The sequence below is a fragment of the Acomys russatus genome, chromosome 15, assembly GCF_903995435.1.
Source record: "Acomys russatus chromosome 15, mAcoRus1.1, whole genome shotgun sequence".
Taxonomy (NCBI): domain Eukaryota; kingdom Metazoa; phylum Chordata; class Mammalia; order Rodentia; family Muridae; genus Acomys; species Acomys russatus.
Window position 1 is genome coordinate 63,088,977 of NC_067151.1, and position 24,020 is coordinate 63,112,996.

Below are 24,020 nucleotides of genomic sequence, written 5' to 3' on the forward strand. Positions count from 1 at the left end.
GTCTCCCCTGGCTGGCTGAGGGAAGCCCTGGATGCTCAAGTCTTGTTGATCAGGGGCCATCCACTTGCCTATAGAGGGTCTCATCTAACGGCTTTTGCCTGCTGGGGGCACAGAGCTCCTATTGGCCTGCAGTGCATGTGACAGAGGGGGGTGGGAATATGTTTCTGTCCTGGAGTTAAATCAGGAGGCTGACGCTGAGTCTTGGCTTCACCTCTCAGATGTGACTAAATTTAGCTTGAGTTGGGGCATATGTGTCCAGAGGCCAGGTTGAGAAGAGAGCGGGCTTGGTTGGCTCCAGTCCTCTGAGGAAGACTGGGGAGGTTAAATAGACTGTGCATCCTGGAGACATCGGGAGCTTTCTCTGCCTTGCTCGAGATCCTTAGTGTGAGATTTGCCTTGGTCTGGTGCTGGGCTGTGCTGGCACCTTAAACAGCGTTACCTCCACCCCACCCCAACCCCCAGCGCTACCACAAACCCGTAGACTGACTTACGTTGAGCGAGCTGCCGCTTCCCCTTCGAAGCCAGTTCAGGAAGTGCCCTCCCTTCCCCTCTGAAGCACTCTCTCAGCCTCTAGCCCCTTGCAAGCCACCCACCAGGCTTCTTGTCATCTTCAGCACCCTGGGGCACCTCAGGACTCTTGGGGTTCCTACTCCCCAGGAGCAGGCAATGGAGGCAGGTGAGAACAGTTACCGGTAGACTTTCACGGGCCTGATTCTGTCTGGGGCTGGGTGGCATGGACACCGGATGGCTGGATCTGTCTCCTGCAGTCCCTTTGTGCCTACCTATGGACACCTAGGGACCCTGGAGATGGGAAAGCTCTAGTTGCTAGGGCCAAATACGCAACGATAAATTGGGGGGGGGGGGCGGGAAGGATACTTGATGTCTGGTAAACAAAAGCTAAACCTTGGGTTTGGGCGCCTTCCCAGAAACCGGTGGGGCTTTCTGAAAATGTAAGGACGGGTGCTTTAAGAGCATTTGCTGCAAGCTATGTGCTCTACCGCTGAGCTACAGGGCTGGGCGTGGTGGCGTATGCCTATAATCCCAGCACTTGGGAGGCAGAGGCAGATGGATGTGAGTTCGAGGCCAGACTGGTATACAAAGTGAGTACAGAACAGCCAAGGCTACACAGAGAAACCCTGTCTCAAAAAAAGAAAAAGAAAAAGAAAGAAAGAAAGAAAGAAAAGAAAAAGAGCATTTGCTGTATCAGAAGGTTCTTGTGGTGCTACTCTCAGAGCAAGACAGCCAGAGACCTTTGAAAAGGCTAAGGTTAAGTCGGGCGTGGTGGCGCACGCCTTTAATCCCAGCACTCGGGAGGCAGAGGCAGGCGGATCGCTGTGAGTTCGAGGCCAGCCTGGTCCACAAAGCGAGTCCATGATGGCCAAGGCTACACAGAGAAACCCTGTCTCGAAAAACCAAAAAAAAAAAAAAAAGAAAAAGAAAAGAAAAGAAAAGAAAAGAAAAGGCTAAGGTTGCTGTGATGCAGGCAGAGTGGACGATGTCATTGCAGGCCATTACCGAAAACACTGTCTTCTCTGAGATGTAACTGTAGGGGGTGAAGAGGGACAGGCCTTTAAAGGAATAGGTGAGCCATCTGTCAGATGTGTGTAATAGAGTGCAGTTTGGATTCTTTGGGAAGAAAGCGCTGATGTCACTAAGAAGGAAGGACCCAGTGGTTTCTAAGGAGCTGTGGTGGGATAGGAGAGTCTGGTGATGTCACAGGTGGGAGAGGTCAGGATTGGCTGATTATTTATCCTTCTCTTAGAAGAACTAGAAAGAGGAAAGAAGGGGGTGGGTGGGTGTCCACTATGGTTGCCATGGGAACATTAGCCTCTCCTGCTCCATCTCTTCCTCAATTGACCATTCCAGATGCCGTGAGTGAAGGTGGGGCTATGGCGGAGGAGCGGCCTCCCCGCTTGGTGGATTACTTCGTGGTGGCTGGGCTTTCTGGAAACGGACCACCCATACCTGAGGAGACTTGGGTTCCTGAACCTACTCGGCCCCTGCGCCCTCCCCGGCCAGCTGACCCTATTACAGATGTGGCAGTCATTGCTAGGGCACTGGGTGAGGAGGTGCCCCAGGGCTATACATGCATCCAGACTTCTGCTGCTGGTCACCCTTTAGAGCTCAGCGCTGGGCTTCTGGGTGGAACTCAGCCCGTCATCTGCTACCGCAGGGGGCGTGACAAGCCCCCCCTCGTTGAGCTGGGGTAGGTACCCGCTATCTATGCAGGCGCTAGAGGAAGCTGGGAGGGATCTTTGAGTGAGCTAAGAAGATAGGGATGTGGGCTGAGTGGAGGATTATGGGAACAGCAGCTAGAAGGGGTTAGAGGTCAGGAGGAGGGGCTCGTTGCCCGTGCTGCTGCTTGCTAGCCCCCAATGTTTCTTTATCTGCAAAGTGAGGAGAGTGACTCCTCTCTGGCTGCTTCAGAATAATAAATGCAATGACCCACGCGAGAAACTTAAAATTGAGTTTATCGGGTCTTAATGCTTAGTCTTGTGCGCTACAGAAGGCGTGGGTTGAAGGGTTCCTAGAGGACAGGGCTAAGCAGGAAGTGGCAGATATAGGGGACCAGGTAGGCAGATCCAGCAGGCTCCAGGTCTTTCTCTCTCCTGACCTCTTGGTGGTCGTCTCTCTCTGCGCCAGGGTGTTTTATGAAGGGAAGGAGCGACCCAAGCTTGGGTTCCAAGTGCTTGACACCACACCGTACAGCCACTCAGCTAACCTGGCCCCTCCAGGCCCTGGGCACCCCCGCACCTACCTCACCTACCGGCGGGCGGCAGAGGGGGCGGGGCTCCACGCCCTGGGCATCACCGACCTCTGCCTGGTTCTGCCCAGCAAGGGTGAGGGCACGCCTCATACTTACTGCCGCTTACCCCGCAATCTCAACCCTGGCATGGTGAGTGGTTACTGAGAGCTGAGACCTGGGCTGTTCCTGTAAGGGTGTGGCCATGGGGGGCACAAAGGGTGTTTGGGGACCGAGGCCATGGACAACCAGGGCCAGGGCCAGAGCAGAGGGGGCTTGTCTGGGGGTGTGGGGGGGAGACTTAGGGGCATCTCCACAGACAAAAGGCAACTGGAGGGTGGTAGAGAGAAAATGAACTGAGATGCCTCCGTTAGTGATGTGTCTGCTTATCTCTTGTCATTTGTGGGGCAGTGGGGCCCAGCAGTGTACCTGTGCTACAAGGTGGGCCTGGCCAAGGCCAACACACTGGTGTATGAGGCAGGTAAGTGGCCACTTTTCCTTCCTAACCTTTCGGCCCTCCATTTCTCTGCTTGGTGCCTCTTGGATGGTAACTTCACTAACTCCAAAACTTACTTCCCTTTGCTACTTGAGGCGGTCTCTCGGGGCCTCTAGTTTCTTTACCTGGAACCAAATGGACCTTATCTCTCAATGCGGGGTTTTGTGTTTTTTTTGGGGGGGAGGGCTTTTTGTTTTTGTTTTTTTGAGACAGGATTTCTCTGTGTAATAGCCTTGGCTGTCCCAGTATTCTCCTCCTCTTCCTCCTCTTCTTCTTTCTTTCTTTTATTTATTTATTTATTTATTTTGAGACAGCGTCTCTCTGTGTAGCCCTGGCTGTACTGGACTCGCTTTGTAGGCCAGGCTGGCCTCGAACTTACAGCGATCTGCCTGCCTCTGCCTCCTGAGTACTGGGATTAAAGGCATGCGCCACCACACCCGGCTCCCTAATGTGTATTCTTAATTCTGCCGGGGTATAGAGCTGCTGGGCCGTTACCCAGAGGAAGACAATGAGGCATTCCCGCTACCTGAGTCAGTGCCAGTCTTCTGCCTGCCCATGGGGGCCACTATCGAGTGCTGGCCTGCCCAGACCAAGTACCCGGTTCCTGTCTTCTCCACCTTTGTGCTCACGGGTGCTGCTGGTGATAAGGTGGGTATGAGCAGTGTGGAAAGGGCTCCACACGATGCAGAGCCCATCTGATTAGTCCTGTACCCCTGCAGGTGTATGGTGCCGCTTTGCAGTTCTATGAAGCGTTCCCGAGGGCCAGGCTGTCAGAGAGGCAGGCACGGGCACTGGGCCTGCTGAGCGCTGTGGAACGGGGCCGGGCGCTTGGGGGCCGGGCAGTGCGAAGCCGGCGAGCCATTGCTGTGCTGTCCCGCTGGCCTGCCTTCCCAGCCTTCCGAGCCTTCCTCACTTTTCTTTACCGTTACTCCGTCTCAGGCCCCCATCGGCTGCCCTTGGAAGCGTGAGCATGGCTCTCCTGACACTGGGGAATTATAAGACATTAAAGAGGATAAACAGGAGACAGCAGAATGGGACGGGGCGGGGGCGGAGGTACCCTGAGCATCTAGGCGACATGGCTACAATGTGTGGTTGTCTAGTGTGTCCATTTAAACTTCTGGCTAGAGGTAAGTAGAGCCTGGAACCTAGCCTGCATTAGTTAATTGGGTCTTGGCTAGGTGTGTATATGCCCAACAAGGGTCTTTTCCATCCATTCATTCATTCGCTCACTCATTCATTCATTTTTGAGGCAGGGTTCACTATACGGCCCTGTGTGGCCTGGAATGCTGCATAGACCAGACTGGCCTCAAAGCCAGAGGTGACTTTCTGAGTACTGTGGTTAAAAGCGTGTGCCACAGAGCCCAGTTTGTCTTTTTATTCTTTTTGTTTGTCTGTTTGTTTTTTTGAGACAGGGTTTCTCTGTGTAGCCCTGGCCATCCTGGAACTTGCTCTGTAGACCAGGCTGGCCTTGAGCTCAGAGATCCACCTCTGTCTCTCCCTACGGAATTGCTTGGATTAAAGGTGTGCACCGCCACCGCGGCTGCCGCAGCCACCACCAGGCTTTTTATTTTATTTTATTTTTATTTTTATTTTTTTGGCTTTTCGAGACAGGGTTTGTCTGTGTAGCCTTGGCTGTCCTGGACTCCGCCTGCCTCTGCCTCCCGAGTGCTGGGATTAAAGGCGTGCGCCACTTAAATTCTTTTTAGAGAGGCTCTCAAGGGGGCCCTGGCTGGAACTCACTGTGTTGTAGATATGTGCCTCTATTTCAGGCAAGGGGATCTAATACACATAGGATCCATATACTAAGCTGATGGAAGTCAAGAGGTGGAGTGCTCAGGAGGGATGTGAGGGGGAAATGAGGTTCCTGAGGAAAGACGAGACCACGCAGAAGGACGGGCGGGCAGACTAGAGAGTCGGCCTCACCTTTCTCCTCTCTCCCCAGGCACATCTCCCACTTCATTCACAACGTCCCCTTCCCTTCCCCACAGAGACCACGCATCCTAGTGCAGGTGAGAGGTGAGCCTGGGGCTGGGCTGGGTAAAGGGAGAGGAGGTGGCAGGGGCTAGCCATGAGCATCCTGACCTGTGGTTCCTCCCCCAGATGTCTCCCTATGACAACCTGCTCCTCTGTCAACCCGTCTCCTCACCCCTGCCCCTCAGGTATGTACCTAAGTCGGGGGGGGGGTGGGGTGGGATCTTTGATGACAATGGGATATGGTAGGAGGCACCAGGCAGATGAGGACGCTGTTGAGGTCCCTGCAGACTGGCCCTTGGCGGTGTCTGTGCCCAGCGTCTGGGAAAGCATCTCTCCGTGACCTTTTTCTCCTTTTGCTTCCTGCAGTGGTGCTAGCTTTTTGCAGCTGCTGCAGAATCTGGGCCCGGAATTGGCTGTTACGTTGCTGCTGGCCGTGCTCACAGAGCACAAGCTGCTGGTCCACTCGCTGCGGCCGGATCTGCTCACCAGCGTCTGTGAGGCCCTTGTCTCGGTGAGTGCTACACTGTCTTGTCTACCGCGCCCAAGACTGCTGTCACCCACATCTGGACTCTTCTTGGGAGGCCAGCCATTGCTATGGCTGTCAGACACGGGGCTCCTTCAAGATTAGCTCCAACAGAGCCGGGTGTGGTGGCGCATGCCTTTAATCCTAGCACTCGGGAGGCAGAGGCAGGAAGATCACTGTGAGGCCAGCCTGGTCTACAAAGTGAGTCCAGGACAGCCAAGACTACACAGAGAAACCCTGTGTCGGAAAGAAAAAAAAAAAAGATTAGCTCCAACAGCTTCTTTCAATAGACCCCCACCCCACCCCACCCCCGCCTCCTGAGGCCAGTGCCTGATGCTCACTGCTTCTCACGGGTCTCCCGGTCCAGATGATCTTCCCGCTGCACTGGCAGTGCCCCTACATTCCGCTGTGCCCACTGGTGCTGGCGGACGTGCTGAGTGCCCCTGTGCCCTTCATCGTGGGTATCCACTCCAGTTATTTTGATCTGCACGACCCACCCGCTGATGTCATCTGTGTCGATCTTGATACTAATACACTCTTCCAGTAAGAGGCGGCCCACCCATCGCGGGCTAGAGGGGGAGGGCCGAGGGGGAGGACCGTGCAAGGGCTCACGTGTGGGGTGATTATTGGTTCCAAGGGGGGGGCTTTAGGCTTGGTCCTCTCTCCTTATGTTATCTCTCAGAACGGAGGAAAAGAAGCCCCTCTCTGCTAGGACCTTGCCCCGAAAACCGTACAAGCTTTTGCTGGCCACACTGACAAATCTGTATCAACAGCTGGACCAGAGTGAGAAGGGGAACGGGGTGGGGGGGCGCCGGGAGCTGTTGCCGGCCTCAGCTCTGCAGTTTGAGGGAGGGCCTGGGTGCAGCAGACCTTCTCTCAGGGGTGGGTGGAATTTGGATATGGTGGGAGTAAAATGAAGGTAGAGGCAGGGGCTGGGGGAGCAGCATTCCTGAGCTCCTTAAGAGAGTTGAGCCTGCGGGGCTGGAGAGATGGCTCAGTGGTTAGGAGCACTGCCTGCTCTTCCAAAGGACCCAGGTTCAATTCCCAGCACCCACATGGCAGCTCACAACTGTCTATAACTCCAAGATCTGACACCCTCACACCAACACACATCAATTAAAATTAAATTTAAAAAAGAAAGAAAGAAAGTTGAGTCTGTCACTGGGGAGTCTTGAAACTGGTGCCCAAAGGTAAGTTTTTGGCCACTCCTGGGTGAAGATGGAGACATTTGTGTGAAAAACAAGGTGAGGCCAGCCCTCAGGGTGCTAACCTTGACTCTCAGACATATTGATTCCCAGCTTACACTGGACCAGAGGAGGAGGCCTCCCTGGAATTCCTGTTGACAGACTATGAGGCAGTGTGTGGCCGCCGGGCACGCTTGGAGCGGGAAGTCCAGGGAGCCTTCCTGCGCTTCATGGCCTGTCTGCTCAAAGGCTATCGGGACTTCCTGCGCCCTCTCACCCAAGCCCCCTCTGAGGGGTCTCGTGACGTAGACAACCTTTTCTACCTTCAGGGTGAGTAAAAGAGGATCTGCTTTTGTTTGCAAGAGGTTTGGAGGGAGTGCAGGATGAGGGGGCAGCACTCCATGAGGGAAGGAAAGAGGGCACGGGCTGGGAGCCCACCGCTCATGTATTCCTCCGCCCTTCTGGTTGGGGAGGGAACGCAGGTCTATGGGTGAGTGGGCCTCACTGCCTGGGCGCCCTTAGCATAAGGCAGACGTAGTGGGCAGCAACCATGAGGGTAGCTCCTCCGGTTGAGGGACTTGCCCTTGGAGAAGTTCCCGTCTGCATCAGTAGGTATAAACGAGTGCAGGGGACTCCATGGAACTGTGGGGGTGACTTTGAGAGTCAGAGACCCTGAGTGGCAAGAGCTAAGAACTGGGCGCCAGGAGGAGGAGGAGGAGACGGCTGTGATAGACAGCTGTGGTCAAACCCCTTCTCCTGACCCATCCTCGCCCCATCAGGCTTCCTCAAGTCCCGAGAGCGCTCGAGCCACAAGCTGTACGCTCAGCTGCTCCGCACACAGATGTTCTCTCAGTTCATCGAGGAATGTTCCTTCGGCTCTGCCCGACACGCCGCCCTGGAGTTCTTTGATTCTTGTGTTGACAAGGTATTGGGCACCGCCCCTCTGCGTGTACCAGATGACCGCTGAGCTCCTCCTGGTTGTCTCTGTTACCCTCAGGCCACTGTTCACTGTGTGTGTGTGTGTGTGTGTGTGTGTGTGTGTGTGTGTGTGTGTGTGACTGTGATGGCAACCCTGCGGTGGCTGCCCTTGGTTCCTGGGCTACCCTTTTCTTTCCTTCCTGACTCTGCTCCTCCAGATGCATCTCCAGGGCCCCCTCCCTATGAATGAGTGTGCTCTTCTCAGAGAAGCCATCTTCTGGGCACCCGGCTCTGGTCCAGGGTCTCTGCCTTAACTCTCTCAACTCGTGTGTCGTCCTGTCCCAGGTCCACCCAGAGCAGGAGAAGCCTGAGGCAACGCCCTTAGTGGAGCTGGAGGAGCTGTCCGGAAGTGAGCTCACTGTCTTCATCACACCCCCGGAGGAGCCGCCAGTGCTGGAAGGCAGTGAATCCACTCCCCAGTACTGGTGAGAGGGTCTTCTCCTTCCAGCCTGTCCCAAGGCCCATGCTGGGTGGGCCCTGTGCTAACTGCCCCTCATGTCCTCTGTCTTTCCAGTTATGATGGGTTTCCAGAGCTAAAAGCTGAGCTATTTGAGTCTCCTCAGGAACAACAGGGGGCCCTCCCTGTGCCAGGCCCATCCCGTAGTGCCCCCAGCAGTCCTGCACCTCGCCGGACTAAACAGGTAACCAGCAGTGGGCTTCATGGTCAAATGAGCATACTGATGGTGCTTACCCTGTAAGGCTTCTGGGAACTTTGCATAGGCTTGGTACACTTAAAACAAAACAAACAACAACACTTTACAACCAGACTGTGGTGGCGCACGCCTTTAATCCCAGAATTCCAGAAGTAGAGGCAGGTAGATCTCTGTGAGTTTGAAGTCAGCCTGGTCTACAGAGTGAGTTCCAGGACAGCCAAGGGCTACACATAGAAAACCTGTCTCTATAAACCAAAACAGACAAAAATAAACAAACAAAAAACAAAAAACCCAAACCCCAGAAGCCAAAACAACATAAAAAAAAAAAAAAAAAAAGATGTAGGCTGGGCCATGGTGGCGCACGCCTGTAATCCCAGCACTTGGGAGGCAGAGGCAGGCAGATCGCTGTGAGTTCGAGGCCAGCCTGGTCTACAAAGCGAGTCTGGGACAGCCAAGACTAAACAGAGAGACCCTGTCTCAAAAAAAAAAAAAAAAAAAATGTACAACAGCCAGGTATAGTGGCACACTATACCTTTGATTCCAGCACTCAGAAGAGAGGCAGGCAGGTCTCTGTGAGTTGGTTTATTCACCTAATGAGCTCCAGGTCAGGCAAAGCTTACATAGTGACCCTGTCTCTAAGAAACCAAACAACAGTAAAATGCTCTACAAATGTTAGCCTTTGTTACGCTGTCATTACCATCCCCCTCCTCCTCACTTTCATCCCTGAGCGTTCTGGGAACATAGGAGCCGGCTACATCTTGCAAGATGTCTAGTGCCAAGCTGCTTGCTCTACTGAGGCTCCAAGGAGGGTTGTGGCTTAGTCAGTGCCTCAGGCCCTTCTTACCTCCTTAGAACAAGACCCTGTCTCAGGAAAAGTATTGCTCCTCACATCCGCCTACACTCAGGAGGCCAAGGCGAGATCTAGTGTTTGAGTTCAGCCTATACTGTATGACAAGATTCTCAGAAAAACACCAAAATAAGAAAAGATCTGCGCTGGCGTTGTATTTACCATGGTGTGTTTCTTTCTTTCTTTCTTTCTTTCTTTTTTTTTAAGATTTATTTTGTATACAATGTTTCACCTTTACACCAGAAGAGGGCACCAGATCCCAGTACAGATGGTTGTGAACAGCCATGTGGTTGCTGGGAATTGAACTCAGGACCCACAGTGTGTTTCTTACCCCACCTAGGAGATGAAGGTGGCACAACGGATGGCACAGAAGTCAGCCACTGTGCCTGAGCTGTGGGCCCGGTGCCTACTGGGTCACTGCTATGGACTGTGGTTCTTGTTTCTACCCGCTTACGTGCGTTCGGCATCCTCCCGGGTGCGGGCATTGCATACAGCCTACCATGTGCTGCGTGAGATGGAGAGCCGCAAGGTGGTGCTTCCTGATGAGGTAGGCGTTCGCTGCCTGTGTGCTCATACCCACCTAGAATCCCAGCAAGGACGTGCGCCTGTAGGGGCTGAGAGAGCGAAACCTGGTGGAGACCATGTAAAGTGGATGGGCAGCCCCTTCAGTGACAGTCACAAAGTGCACGAGCTTGTGCGGGGCGTGTGTGTGTGTGTGTGTGTGTGTGTGTAAAACCCTGGGGACTGCAGGGCATCAAGAGCTGTGGGAAGGAGCTGCCAGGAGCCGGTGAGTCCTGTCAGAATTGGAAGGCCGGGAGAGAGTACTTGCTGAGACTTGGGGCTTTGGGTTAGTGTGAGTCTCCTACAGCCCGTGCCTCTCTTGGTCTAGGTGTGTTACCGGGTGCTAATGCAGCTCTGCTCACACTATGGGCAGCCTGTGCTGTCTGTGCGAGTCATGCTAGAGATGCGGCGGGCGGGCATTGTGCCCAACACCATCACCTATGGTTACTACAACAAGGTACTTTACCTGGGGCGAGAGGCAGCATGCATCTGTGCTGGGGCCAGTGGGGGGCGGGGACGCTGGGCTGTCTGGTTGGTTGGTTGGTTTTGGTTTTTCAAGACAAGGTTTCTCTTGTAGTCCTGGTTGTCTTGGACTTGCTTTGTAGACCAGGCTGGCCTTGAACTCACAAAGATCCACCTGCCTCTGCCTCCTGAGTGCTGAGATAAAAGGCGTGCACCAAGAATGCTGGGGGGGGTTTTTTGTTTGTTTGTTTGGTTGGTTGGTTTTGGTTTTTCGAGACAGCGTTTCTCTGTGTGGTAGCCTTGGCTGTCCTGGACTCCTTTTGTAGACGAGGCTGGCCTCCTTTTGTAGACGAGGGATACACCTGCCTCTGCCTCCTGAGTGCTGGGATTAAAGGCGTGCGCCACCACACCCAGCTTGGTTTTGGATATTTTAGACAGGATTTTTCTGTGTAACCTTGGCTGTCCCAGACTCACGTTGTAGAGCAGGCTGGCCTTGAACTCACAGCAGTCTGCCTACCTCTGCCTCCGAGTGCTGGGATAACAGGCGTGTGCCACCACACCGGGCTGCATACATTACACATTTTAAATAGACTGGCCATTCCCTGTATTACAAGAATTGACATTGCAGAGAATTCAAAACTTGCCCCAGGTCCCACAATAAGCATGTTAGGGAGTTGGAATATAAGCAAAGTAGATTCAGAATCCAACCTCCTAACCATTCTAAACTGTCTCCTGTTTTGCAGATAAGGAAACTAAATAGTCAAGCAGTTGAGATGATTTCTTTAAAGCCATTCAGTTTATAAGTAGGGTCTGGCTGGGCATGATAAAACACAACTTTAAGCTGGGCGTGGTGGCGCACACCTTTAATCCCAGCACTCGGGAGGCAGAGGCAGGCGGATCGCTGTGAGTTCGAGGCCAGCTTGGTCTACAAAGTAAGTCCAGGATGGCCAAGGCTACACAGAGAAACCCTCTCTCAGAAAAAAACAAAAAACAAAAAACAAAAAACCCCACAACTTTAATCCCAGCACTCAGGAGGCAGAAGCAGGAGGCTATCTGTGTTCAAGGCCGGCCTGGTGTGCTTCAGGCCAGCCAGGGCTACATAGTGAGACCCCATCTCAGTAAACAAACAAATTAATAAATATTTAAACAAGATACACTGTTCTCCATTACTACTGATAATGCCTCTTGGGGTTTCTTGTTTCTGGGTGAGCCATTGTTTAAACAGTCCTAGACAGCTAGTCTTGGGGGCAGGAAAGGTGGCCCCTGGGGTTCAGGACAGGAGGTAAGGCATCACTGGGCCATCCTGGCGGGCACTGTGATTGGCAGGCTGTGCTGGAAAGCAAATGGCCATCGGGTACGCCAGGTGGACGCCTACGCTGGGCCAAGCTCCGGAATGTTGTCTTGGGGGCTGCTCAGTTCCGCCAGCCCTTGAAGGACCGACAGCGGCAGCAGCAGCAGCAGCAGCAGCAGCAGCAGCAGCAGCAGCAACAGCAACAGGTGGCCGCGCAGCAAGAGTTGGGCAGCTCTCAAACAGGTGGGTAGTAGGGACTGGCCAGATAGCCTTGGTTCCAGGCATGACGGTTCACACCACAGCCCTAGCACTTGGGGCGCTTAGACAGGCTGATTGACTGATGCATACATACCTTGTTCTGTGCAGTGAGTTCCAGATTAGAATGTATAGCTAGTGAGACTTCGTATCAAAGGGAGGAGGGGTGAAGATGAGGCTGGATGAGGTAGTTAGACTGAGAAAGGAGATCAGAAAACCAGGACAGCAGGGCCTTTCTCTGTGTGGATAAACTGCGTTTGTTTGGTAGCAGAGGTGTAGAATTCTACCTGGGAGAAACTTTGCAAAACCCAGGTCCATCCACCGGGCTTTTTCATTCTGGGGCAAAATTTTGCTTTCTACAGAGCCCTGTCTGGAGCGTCCCTCCCCAACCCGCCCTCTTCAGCGCCAGACTACTTGGGCTGGGCGAAGTCTACGGGAACCATCGTCACCCAGCGGGCGTCTGGTCAAGAGTGGCAGCCTAGGCAGTGCCCGAGGGGCACAGCCCACTGTGGAGGCTGGTGTGGCTCACAGTGAGTACCCTTATCTGACCTCCCACTGAGCTTCCAGTGAGGGAGGGCAGGACTTGGGCCAAGCTTAGGGTAGCTCCCTGTCAGTGGTATTGTAGGTGCTGAGGCAATCTTGCCTAAACATTATGGTGAGGTGTGGGTGGGTTTATATAGTTTGCATTCTAAAAATTTTATTTTATTTTAAAGATTTATTTATTTATTAATTATGTATGTATACAGTGTTCTACCTCCATGTATGTCTGCAGGCCAGAAGAGGGCACCAGATCGCATTACAGATGGTTGTGAGCCACCATGTGGTTGCTGGGAATTGAACTCAGGACCTCTTGAAGAACAGACAGGGCTCTTAACCTCTGAGCCATCTCTCCAGCCCCCAAATTTTATTTTATTTTTTTTATGCGTATTGGCGTTTTGCCTGCATGCATGTCTGTGCGCCGCTGTATGCCCGCTGCGCATGGAGGCCAGGAGAGGGCATAAGATCTCATGGAACTGGAGTTCCAGATGGCTGTGAGCTGCCATGTGGGCACTGGGAGTTGAACCCAGGTCCTCAGAAGGAGCGGATAGTGTTCTTAACTTCTGGGCCATCTTTCCAGTCACTGATGCTAGAGTTTTTTGCTGCAAGAGTTGTGCTTTCAAGCTGGGCATGGTGGTGCACAGACCGATCCCTGTGAGTTCGAGGCCAGCCTGGTCCACAAAGCAATTCCAGGACAGCCAAGGCTACATAGAGAAGCCCTTGTCTCGAGAAAAAAAAAAAAAGCAGCTGGGAGAGTGCAGGGCTACACTGCATCTTCAATTCTCTTTTGACCTGCAGTGATAGAGGCCTTGGGGGTCCTGGAGCCCCGTGGATCACCTGTGCCTTGGCAGGATGGAAGTCTCTCAGACCTGAGTCTGACAGGGGAGGAACTGGCACCTGGCGGCAGCCCAGGGGGCTCAGGCTCAGCCCTGAGTGCCCAGTCCACTGAGACCCTAGAAGGGATAAGTGGCCGGGCTTCCAAAACTAGCGGGTTTCAGGAGGAGGCCGGCACCCCCAGAAAAGGGCTGGGTGCCCGCCTCCAACAGCTGCTCACCCCTTCCCGCCGCTCCTCTGCTTCCCGCGTCCCCGCATCTGAGTTACCCCCTGACCTGCCTCCCGCGGCTCGCCGAAGTCCCATGGATAGCCTCCTGTGGCCCCGAGAGCGTCCTGGATCCACTGCTTCTGAGGTAGCCCCATGAGAGAGGAGATACCTTGCCCTCAGGAGGGGAGGGGCTGCGGACTGCGAGAGTGGCCCCTAAAGGTGACTCTGGGAGTGACTGAAAGCAGCGCTCCAAGTGAGAGGAACAAAGGAGTCGCTGACTGAGCTCTCTCTGGTAATGGCAGAGTTCCGCTTCTTTGGGCAGCGAGTGGGACCTCTCAGAGTCTTCTCTCAACAGCCTGAGTCTTCGCCGCTCCTCAGAGCGACTCAGCGACACCTCTGGAGCCGTCCAACCACCTTCCCTGGAAGTGAGCATCCCACCCCACCCCCCATCCCTCTACACAACTGTGCTGGAACACACACAGCTCCTTATCTCCCGGGAAAGGCGGAGGAAGCGGAAGGAGGCCTGACTGAAGTTTTGAGATGGGAGGGGATGGGATAGGGGCCGTGGGGGGCATGGGCTTTGGGCCACTGGAACCAAGTAAGGCTCATTTCCTGGGGTCTCCTTGCCTACAGATTCTCATGTCTAGCTGCTCCTTGTGTCGTGCCTGTGACTCCCTGGTGTACGACGAGGAAATCATGGCTGGCTGGGCACCCGATGACTCTAACCTCAACACAACCTGCCCCTTCTGCGCCTGTCCCTTTGTGCCCCTGCTCAGTGTCCAGACTCTTGATTCTCGACCCAGGTGCCCTAAGCGATTAGGGCAAGTGCTGTGGGAGGGACTGGCGGATGATGCGCTCCACTCCGAGAGCTGACACGTCCTGCTGTTTCCCTGCAGTGCCCCTAGTCCAAAGTCTGCCCCTGCTGATGCCAGTGGCAGCAAAGATGCTCCGGTCCCTGGTGGTCCTGGCCCTGTGCTCAGTGACCGGAGGCTCTGCCTTGCCTTGGATGAACCCCAGCTCTGCAATGGGCATGTGGGGGTAAGGCTGGAGGGACATGACAAAGTGGGGAGTGTGTTATCTGTGGAGGGGAGGCCAAGGGTGCTAGGCTGATGGGCACTGGGCAGATGGGCACCGAGGAGGGGCTTTCGGACCTGCTGATGCACAGAGAGGGCAAGCCTCCTGCGGCGCCTTCAGTACCTATTCTGACTGCTCTCCTGCTTGTGTCTGCAGAGCGCTTCCCGGCGAGTTGAGAACGGGGCCTGGGCGTACCTGAGCCCTCTGGTGCTGCGGAAGGAGTTGGAGTCTCTGGTAGAGAATGAGGGTAGCGAGGTGTTGGCATTGCCTGAGCTGCCCGCTGCCCACCCCATCATCTTCTGGAACCTCCTGTGGTATTTCCAGCGGCTACGCCTGCCTAGTATTCTCCCAGGCCTGGTGTTGGCCTCCTATGATGGGGCCCCACCCAGCCAGGTCAGTGTGCTTATGTACACCTTGCCTCCCGAGTGAGCGCTCCCCTCCTCACCTGTCAGCTCCTTGTCTTCTGGTCCTCTCTGTCCTTCGCAGTGAAGAGAAGCGCAAGCTATGGAGAGTATCTCCCCCCCCCTCCAGGGTTTCTCTGTGTAGCCCTGGCCTTACTCTGTAGACCAGGCTGGCCTTGAACTTAGAGAGATCCACCTGCCTCTGCCTCCCCAAGTGCTGGGATTACAGGTGTGCACCACTGCTCCCAGCTGGTGGCTCCAGTATTTAATCCCAACACTCAGGAGGAGGCATGCAGGCAGATCTCTACAAGTTTGAGGCCTGCTTAATCTACACAGTGAGACCCTGACTCAAATAACAGTAATGGTCAAAAATAAGTCCTTTCTGCTCTCTCCTCCATTACAGCCTGTACTGTCTGTTTCTTGTCCTTTGCCTCCCGTTCTGAATTCATCCCTTCCTATCGCAGCTTTCCCAAGGACCACCGCCTTGGCTAACCCCTGATCCAGCCTCTGTGCATGTGCGTCTGCTGTGGGATGTCCTGACCCCTGACCCCAACAGCTGCCCGCCTCTCTATGTGCTCTGGAGGGTCCACAGTGAGTTGGCACTCGATGTGGGAGTGGACGGGCTGGGCTCCTCACCTAGAGGGCTTGGTGACCCTGGTGACCCCTCTTCCCTTCCACCCAGGCCAGATCCCACAGCGGGTGGTGTGGCCAGGCCCGGTACCCTCATGCCTTAGCTTGGCATTGCTGGAGTCAGTGCTGCGCCACGTCGGACTCAATGAGGTTCACAAAGCTGTTGGGCTCCTGCTGGAAACGCTAGGGCCCCCTCCCACTGGCCTGCACCTGCAGAGGTATGATGCTCTCACCTAGGTGGCCCTTGACATGTCCTTTGTGCCTCTTTTCTGCTTTTAAAGATGTTATTTATTTTATGTATGAGTGCTCCATCTGTATATACCCCTTGGACACCAGAAGGGGGCATCAGATCCCACTAAAGATGCTTGTGAGCCATCATGTGGGATTGAACTCGGGACCTCTGGGAGGGCAAACAGTGCTCTTATCTGCTCAGCCACCTCTCCAGGCCCCTGCACCTCTTTTCTTTAACACCCTTCTATGTCTACTACAGGGGAATCTACCGTGAGATCTTATTCCTGACAATGGCTGCTCTGGGCAAGGACCACGTGGACATAGGTAAGGATGCAATTGAGTGCTGAGGAGATGAGGGATGTGGGACCAGGTATGAAAGGAGGTTCTAATGCGTCAGTTTCCTTCCTCTACCCCAGGGGCCTTTGACAAGAAGTACAAGTCTGCCTTCAACAAGCTGGCCAGCAGCACGAGCAAGGAGGAGCTGAGGCAGCGGCGGGCCCAGATGCCCACCCCTAAGGCCATCGACTGCCGGAAATGTTTTGGAGCACCTCTGGAATGCTAGGGACGTGTGGATTCTAGACGTAGCCTGCCTCCTTCTTCCCTTCCGAGAAGAATTGGGAACAGGCTGTTCAGCCATAGGCTCCAAGTGGTGATGGCAGGAAGTGGGGCTCACTGTTACCCAGAGTCACACCTCCCCTCCCTGCGGCCTGCCCTTTCTGTTCACGCTGATATCGGGGAGAGCTGGGGAAGGTGGCACAACTCCATTCTCTCTCCATCCGATCCAGGGGCTCCTTTCCAAGGTATCCTCACATCTTCAGTGCCCTGGTAGACTTAGAAGTTTTTGTTTTAAAAAACAACTGGAAAGGCTTAGAGCTCCTAAGCCTTCGCCTTGAGTGGAAGTGGGCCTCTCACTCCCACCTCTCTTCCCTGACATTGCTAAAGGAGCCCAGGGCGGTCTTAGTGTTGTATTTTAGTTATTTATTCTGAGGCCACAGCTCCTGGACTTATGAGCCTCTCAAGGAGTGTAAGAGAGAGAAGGGAATTAGCTTTGTAGCTCCCTGAGAGCCATGCACTGGGACCCAGAGGAGCCCCAAGCTTCCCTGAGGAAGAACTGGTGCCTCTGCTAGTCCGATCCTTTGCGTCCACTCTCCGTGGGGAACGCCTCTCCTGTCCATGGCCTTGACCTGTGCAATAAGGATTGTTCTTTGCAAAGTTTTGTTGGGTGTAAATATAGTAAACGCTGCTTCTGTCTTTTTTTTTTTCTTCTGCCTCCTGTTCTCTGGATTTGGGGGTGATGCATTATTTTTCCTGGATGTCTCTTTTCTGCCTTTCCATCCTTTGCAACCATCAGGTATACCCCACTTTTCCTGGCCACTTGATAGATAGGGAACTCTCACAGCAGAAGAGTGAATCCAGTACTGGCTATGGCAGTGCCGGTCTGCATGGCACTTCCGGCCCTCCCACACAATCACCCCCTTGTCCCTCATCTGTACCCCACACAAAGACTCCATTCTCTGGGGGCCCTGAGCTCATCTTTGCCTTATTTCCTCTCCTCCTGTCCCCTCCGTGACCCCAGTTTCTTCGGTACCTTCACAAAGATGACAGCTCTCCTCACCAGTTGCCGTTTGCAACCCTCCTGTGCATCAGAAGCCGTGGCGGTCACCCCAGCTCTCCTTAGTCACTCCGCCTCTCCACGCTGCTCCTCGCTGCACTCCTGGGAAGAAAGTGGCGAGGAATAACAGTCTTGCTGCGTGTGGATGCCAGGGGCATAGGCATCGCTTTTCTTTAATTTTTAGATTATATGTAAATGTGGGGTGTGTGCGTGTGTGTATGTTTGTGTGTTTGTTTGTGTGTGTGGCTTCGAGTATAAGTGTGTGCCACATGCATGCAGTACCCACGGAGGCCAGAAGAGGGTATTGGATATTTTGGAACTAGAGTTACCACATGGATGCTAGGAATAGAACCCGCGTCCTCTGTAAGGGGCACAAGTGCCTTTAACTGCTGAGCTAGATATCTCCAGCCTCCCACCCCTTTAACAAACAAACAAGCAAATTGTGAGTATGTGTGTGCCACATATGTCCAGGTGCCCACAGTAGTTAGAACAGGGTGCTGGGTCCCTTGGAGATGGAGTTACTGGCAGTTGTGAGCTACCTGGTCTGGGTGCTGGGAACTGAACTTGGGCCAAGAATGAACAGTAAGCACTTATAACTACTAAACTATCCATACCCCCCCCCACACCCCAATCTTTCTAATCCCAGACCCATCTGGAAATTTTTCTGTTTTTCCTGTATAATGAAATAAACACAGGAAACAACTGCAAACAGAGCTACAAAACCAATTACCAAAGGGAATTATCTAACAAAACAAATGCCCTGGGGAAGAAGAGCAGGGTTATTAAGGAAGGGTTTACATAAAATATCAGTGGATGACAAGTGTTCTGGCTAGGGGGGAAGGCACACCTCTTTAATCCCAGCACGCAGTAGTTAGAGGCAGGTGCTCTGTGAGTTCTGGGACAGTTTGGTCTATATAGGGAATTCCAGGATAGCTTAGGCTTCAGTGAGACCTTGCCCTTGGGAAGAAAAAAAATAGTACTTCTAATTGTTAGGACCAAGCCAAAGAACCCTTCCCAGCCTGTCCCAAGCATGCTTTTCCAGTATTCTAAAGGAATCAAGAGGTTTCAGAAATTCTTTTGTACCAGGAGGTGGTGGCGGCGGCGGCGGGAGTGCACATCTTTAATCCCAGTTCCCAGGAGGTAGAGGCAGGTGGGTATCTGTGAGTTCAAGGCCAACCTGGTCTGTTCTAAAGAGTGAGTTCCCAGGACAGCAAGAACTACACAGAGAAACCCTGTCTTCAGAGAAAAAAAATATTCTGTCTTACTCCCATTGCATCCAATTTATTTCTTTTGGTTTTTAGAGACAAGGTTTCTGTGTGTAGCCTTGGCTGTCCTAGACTCGCTTTGTAGACCAGTCTGGTCTCGAACTCACATTGATCCACCTGCCTCTGCCTCCCAAGTGCTGGGATTAAAGGTGTGTACCACCACCACGCCCGGCTGCATCCAATTTCTGATCAGATCACATCATGTGCACCTGTGTGCGTGCATGCGTGCGTGTGTTTTACTGATGTCCAAATCTAGGACCTTACACAAACTAGATGAATGTTTGCACCCTGTTCTGAACCTGAGCTACGTCATCCCAGCTGTTCACCCACTTTTCCCCCCTCGTAGCAGAGATTGGACCCAGGGGCTTCCTGAATGTTCTGTAAATACTCTAGCACTGAACTATATCCCCAGTCTCCATGTGTCCTCTTAAAATAAGTTTCTGTTTATAGTATGCTTAGCTGCACTGGACTATAGCAAGACAGTTTTAGAGTTCAGCCCCTTGCCTAGAACACAGAGTCTTTTTTTTTTTTTTTTAATATTTATTTGTTATGTACACAGTATGATAAGATCACATTATAGATGGTTGTGAGCCACCATGTGGTTGCTGGGATTTGAACTCAGGAACTCTGGAAGAGCAGTCAGTGCTCTTAACCACTTAGCCATCTCTCCAGCCCCAGAACACAGAGTCTTACTGGACTACTCTCCCCGGGGCTTAGGCTGGCCTGGAACTTGCTATGACCTTGATTTTTGATGATCATGCCTCTGTTGGAGTTACAAGTCCTCCAAAGAGAACTACAGAACTCCTTAACTACAGGGATAACTGCGGCCTAGAGAGTTGTATTGAGGGCAAAGATATGCCCAGATTAGCTGACTCGGCTTCTCTTCCCAGACCTTGGAGTATGCAGGCTGAAGGATAACAGCTTTCAGGTGAATCATCGTTGCTTGCCAATCACAGGAGGTCTCCTGTGTCTCAGCTTGTCCTCATGTGCAAATAGTGGGCGTGAGCAGTGTTTGCCTCTCCTCCCTCCCCTCGTTTGTCTTGTCTGTTTGTTTGCTTGCTTTTCGAGATAGGGTTTCTCTTTGTAGCCCTGGTTGCCGTGGAACTCCCTATGTAGACCAGGCTGGCCTTGAACTCGCAGTAATCTGCCTGCCTCTGTCTCCCAAGTGCTGGGATTAAAGGCGTGCGCCACCACTGCCACACATGTTTTAAATATATATATATATATATATATATATTAGTTAACATTTTTTAATTTTAAAAAAAGTTGGTAGCTAGTCACTTATGGCACACACCTTTAATCCCAGCACTCGGAAGGCAGAGGCAGGTGGATCTCTGTGAGTTCGAGGCCAGCCTGGTCTACAAAGCAAGTCCAGGACAGCCAAGGCTACACAGAGAAACCCTGTCTCAGTGCGGGGCGGGGGTTGATTTCAGGGTCTGAAGATGGCTCAGTAAAGAATTTTCATTTGTCTTCTAATGAATCTGAGTTCAATTTCTAGCACCTACAGTGGATGGCTCACAACTTCCTGTAATTCTAGCTTGAAAGGAGCCAATAACCATCTTTGGGACTTTGAGAGCAACTGCGCTCATATAAACACAGCCACTTGTGCAGATAACTTTATTTAAAAAAATACTTTTAAGGGCTGGAGACATGGCTCAGAGGTTCAGAGCAGCTGCCTGCTCTTCCAAATGTCCTGAGTTCAATTCCCAGCAGCCACATGGTGGCTCACAAGCATCCATAATCAGATCTGGTGCCCTCTTCTGTCCTGCAGGTGAACATGCAGGAAAAAACACTGTATGCATAATAAATAAATTTAAAAAGAGAAAGAGAGCCTGGCATGGTGGCACACGCCTTTAATCCCAGCACTTGGGAGGCAGAGACAGGTGGATCTCTGTGAGTTTGAGGCCAGCCTGGTCTACAAAGTTAGTCCAGGATAGCCAACACCACACAGAGAAACCCTGTCACAAAAAAGCAAAAAACAAAAAGCCAAGTTAGTCTCCAACAGAGTCTTGCCAGGTCTGCAATCCACACTTAAGGACAGGTACCATGCCCAGTCAGCACAAAATGAACTGGAGTTTGTTTGTTTGTTTGTTTGTTTGTTTTGCTTGTAATGCTTTGTCTGGTCTTTTTAAAAAACATATCTTTTGTTTATACATTATGGTTTCCAATTTTGCGTTTTTCTGGGATTTCTGTGTGTGGGAGTGTGTGTATTTCTGTGTCTCTGTATCTTATACTTTTCCTTTGGCTCTTCCTTTTCTGTTTGGATTTTGTCCTATTCTGGTTTGTTTTTATTTATTTTTAGATACCTGTTTTCTAATGAGGGAGGAGATGTGAATTTGGGTGGGTAGAAAGAATCTTAGAGGAGTTGCGGGGAGGGGAATCCATGATTAGAATATATTGCATGAAAAATATTCTCTCTCTCTCCCTCCCCCGCCCCCATTCGCCATCCCCTACCCCTGAGACAGGGTTTCTTTGTATAGCCTTGGCTGTCCTGGACTCCCTTTGTTTTTTTTTTTTTTGGGTTTCTTTTTTTTTTTTTTTTTTTTTTTAAGATGTATTTATTTATGTATTTATTATTTATGCAGCATTCTGCCTGCATGTGCCTAAACACCAGAAGAGGGCACCACATCTCATCATAGATGGTTGTGAGCCACCATGTGATTCTGGGAATTGAACTCAGGACCTTTGGAAGTGCAGCCAAGTGTTCTTAACCTCTGAGCCATCTCTCCAGCCCCTCTGGAGTCACTCTATAGACCAGGCTGGCCTTGAACTCACAGAGCTCTGCCTGCCTCTGCCTCCCTGAGCACTGGGATTATAGATATGCCCCCCCCCAGGCTGGGCCCCCCAAAAATATTTTCAATTTTTTTCCTCTCTTTTTAAAAGTTATATTTATTTATTATGTATAAAATATTCTGCCTGCATGTGTGCCTGGGCACCAGATCTTATTATAGATGGTTGTGAGCCCCCTTATGGTTGCTGAGAATTGAACTCAGGACCTCTGGAAGAGCAGTCAGTCCTCTTAACCTCTAAGCCGTGTCTTCAGCCCAATACTTGCAATCTCAAAAAAAGTTGGTTTCATAGAGAAAACAGAGCTGGGCTCTAGGGAAGCAGAAGCAGGAGAGTGACAAGTTCAAGGCCAATCAAGGATATATATAAAAAGACTAAAAACAAAAACAAAGAAAAAAATCCTAGAAGTTGTAATGGACAAAATTCATGGTCTCATTTACTTTTCTTCCTCAAAGCTTGATTGCTCTAATAGAAAGTCCACAGGCTGGGGCTGGAGCGTTGGCTTAGTGGTTATGAGCACTGGCTACTCTTCCAGAGGACCCAGGTTCAATTCCCAGCAACCGCATAGCAGCTCACAACTGTCTATAACGCCAGTTCCAGAGATCTGACACCTTCATACAGACATACATGCAGGCAAAACATCGATGCAAATAAAAATAAAGAAATAGAAAGTCCATGGCCCGATTTTTATTTATTTTTTATTTTTTTTTATTTTTTTTGTTTTTTTGAGACAGGGTTTCTCTGTGTAGCCTTGGCCATCCTGGACTCACTTTGTAGACCAGGCTGGCCTCGAACTCACAGCGATCCACCTGCCTCTGCCTCCCGGGTGCTGGGATTAAAGGCGTGCGCCACCACGCCCGGCTCCGATTTTTATTTTGTTAGAAGGCATTCTCAGGCCGGGCATTGGTGGTACGCGCCTGTAATCCCAGCACTCGGGAGGCAGGCAGATCTCTGCTAGTTCGAGGCCAGCCTGGTCTACAAAGAGAGTTCCAGGATGCCAAGGCTACACAGAGAAACCCTGTCTAAAAAAAAAAAAAAAAAAAGGAAAAGAAAGAAGGCATGTTCTTAGTGCTATGTCCCCTTTCAGGATAGTATTATCTTCTACTGTGTTTTACATGCTTTTTTTTTCTTTTATGTTTTTTCAGATATGGTTTCTCTGTGTAGACCTGGCTGTCCTGGAACTCACTCTGTAGACCAAACTGGCCTCCAATTCAGAGATCTGTTTGCTTCTGCCTCCCGAATGCTGGGATTCAAAAGGACTGCACTGGGCTGGAGAGATGGCTCAGAGGTGAAGAGCACTGATTGCTTTTCAGAAGGTCCTGAGGTCAATTCCCTGAAACCACATGGTGGCTCACAACCACGTATAATGAGATCTAGTGCCCTCTTCTGGCCTGCAGGTGTACATGCAGGCAAAAAATTATATACATAATAAATAAATAAATGTTTAAAAAAAAAAAAAAAGACCTGCACCACCACTACCCAGCCATGTTTTCTCAAAGCCTTCAAAGGATGGCTGTAGGTCAGTCGAGGTGGATCACGGCTTTAACCCCAGCACTCAGGAAGCAGAGGCAGGCAGATCTCTGTGAGTTCGAGGCCAGCCTGGTCTACATAGTATGTCCGGGCCAACCAACACTACACAGAGAAACCCTGTCTCAAAAAAACAAAATAAAAAGGATGGTTGTTGCTGGTCCTTGCTACTTTGTGGGTTCTTCTTTTTACCACCCCACCCCTTTATCCCCTATCACTAGATAGAAAAAGATCATTTAAAAAAAATTATTATTTATGCAGTATTCTCTACTCCATATGAGCCAGCGCGCCAGAAGATGGCGCCAGACCTCATTATAGATGGCTGTGAGCCACCACGTGGGCGCTGGGAACTGAACTCAGGACTTTCAGAAGAAGAACTAGCACTCCTAACCTCTGAGCCATTTCGGCAGCTCCTGAGAAAGAGATCCTTGAATCTAATTTCTTACCCCCCCCCCCCCAGACAAGGTTTCTCTGTGTAGCCCTGGCTGTCCTGGACTCGCTGTGTAGACCAGGCTGGCCTCAAACTCACAGCGACCCACCTGGCTCTGACTCCCAAGTGCTGGGATAACAGGCGTGCACTACCACACTGGCCCTTGATTTTACTTTTTCTTGTTTCTTCTTTGCTTGTAGCTAGCTGATCTTTGCTGCTTTGCGGGTTCTTCTTTTTCCCACTCTTTATACCCCCTCCACCCACCCCTATTTCATCCCCTATCATAAGACAGGAGAGAAAGGAGAGCAAGTTATCTTTGAATTAATTTTTTTCTTTTTCTTTTTGGTTTTTCCAGACAAGGTCTCTCTGTGTAGCCTTGGCCGTCCTGGACTCGCTTTGTAGACCAGGCTAGCCTCGAACTCACAGCAAGTGCTCTGCCCTCCAAGTGCTAGGATTAAAGGCGTGCATTACCACGCCCAGCCACTTTTTGGTTTTTCAAGACAGAGTTTCTCTTGAG

The 24,020-nt window shown here is 51.7% G+C and overlaps 1 protein-coding gene across 1 annotated transcript; it reads left to right on the forward strand.

Annotated features, from left to right (window-relative positions):
- Nucleotides 1-482: 482 nt before the first annotated feature.
- Nucleotides 483-16,444, forward strand: Dennd4b (DENN domain containing 4B). The gene is made up of 28 exons (XM_051157590.1): nt 483-676; nt 1,867-2,206; nt 2,644-2,896; nt 3,155-3,224; nt 3,718-3,887; nt 3,959-4,203; nt 5,182-5,248; nt 5,340-5,398; nt 5,580-5,724; nt 6,104-6,279; nt 6,419-6,519; nt 7,035-7,250; nt 7,700-7,845; nt 8,184-8,323; nt 8,413-8,539; nt 9,739-9,945; nt 10,288-10,416; nt 11,748-11,955; nt 12,330-12,497; nt 13,303-13,691; nt 13,849-13,971; nt 14,180-14,349; nt 14,443-14,584; nt 14,777-15,013; nt 15,486-15,612; nt 15,704-15,869; nt 16,142-16,206; nt 16,299-16,444. Exons 1-28 carry the CDS (start codon nt 667-669, stop codon nt 16,442-16,444), a joined length of 4,542 nt encoding a protein of 1,513 aa, XP_051013547.1. The 5' UTR covers nt 483-666.
- Nucleotides 16,445-24,020: the final 7,576 nt, after the last annotated feature.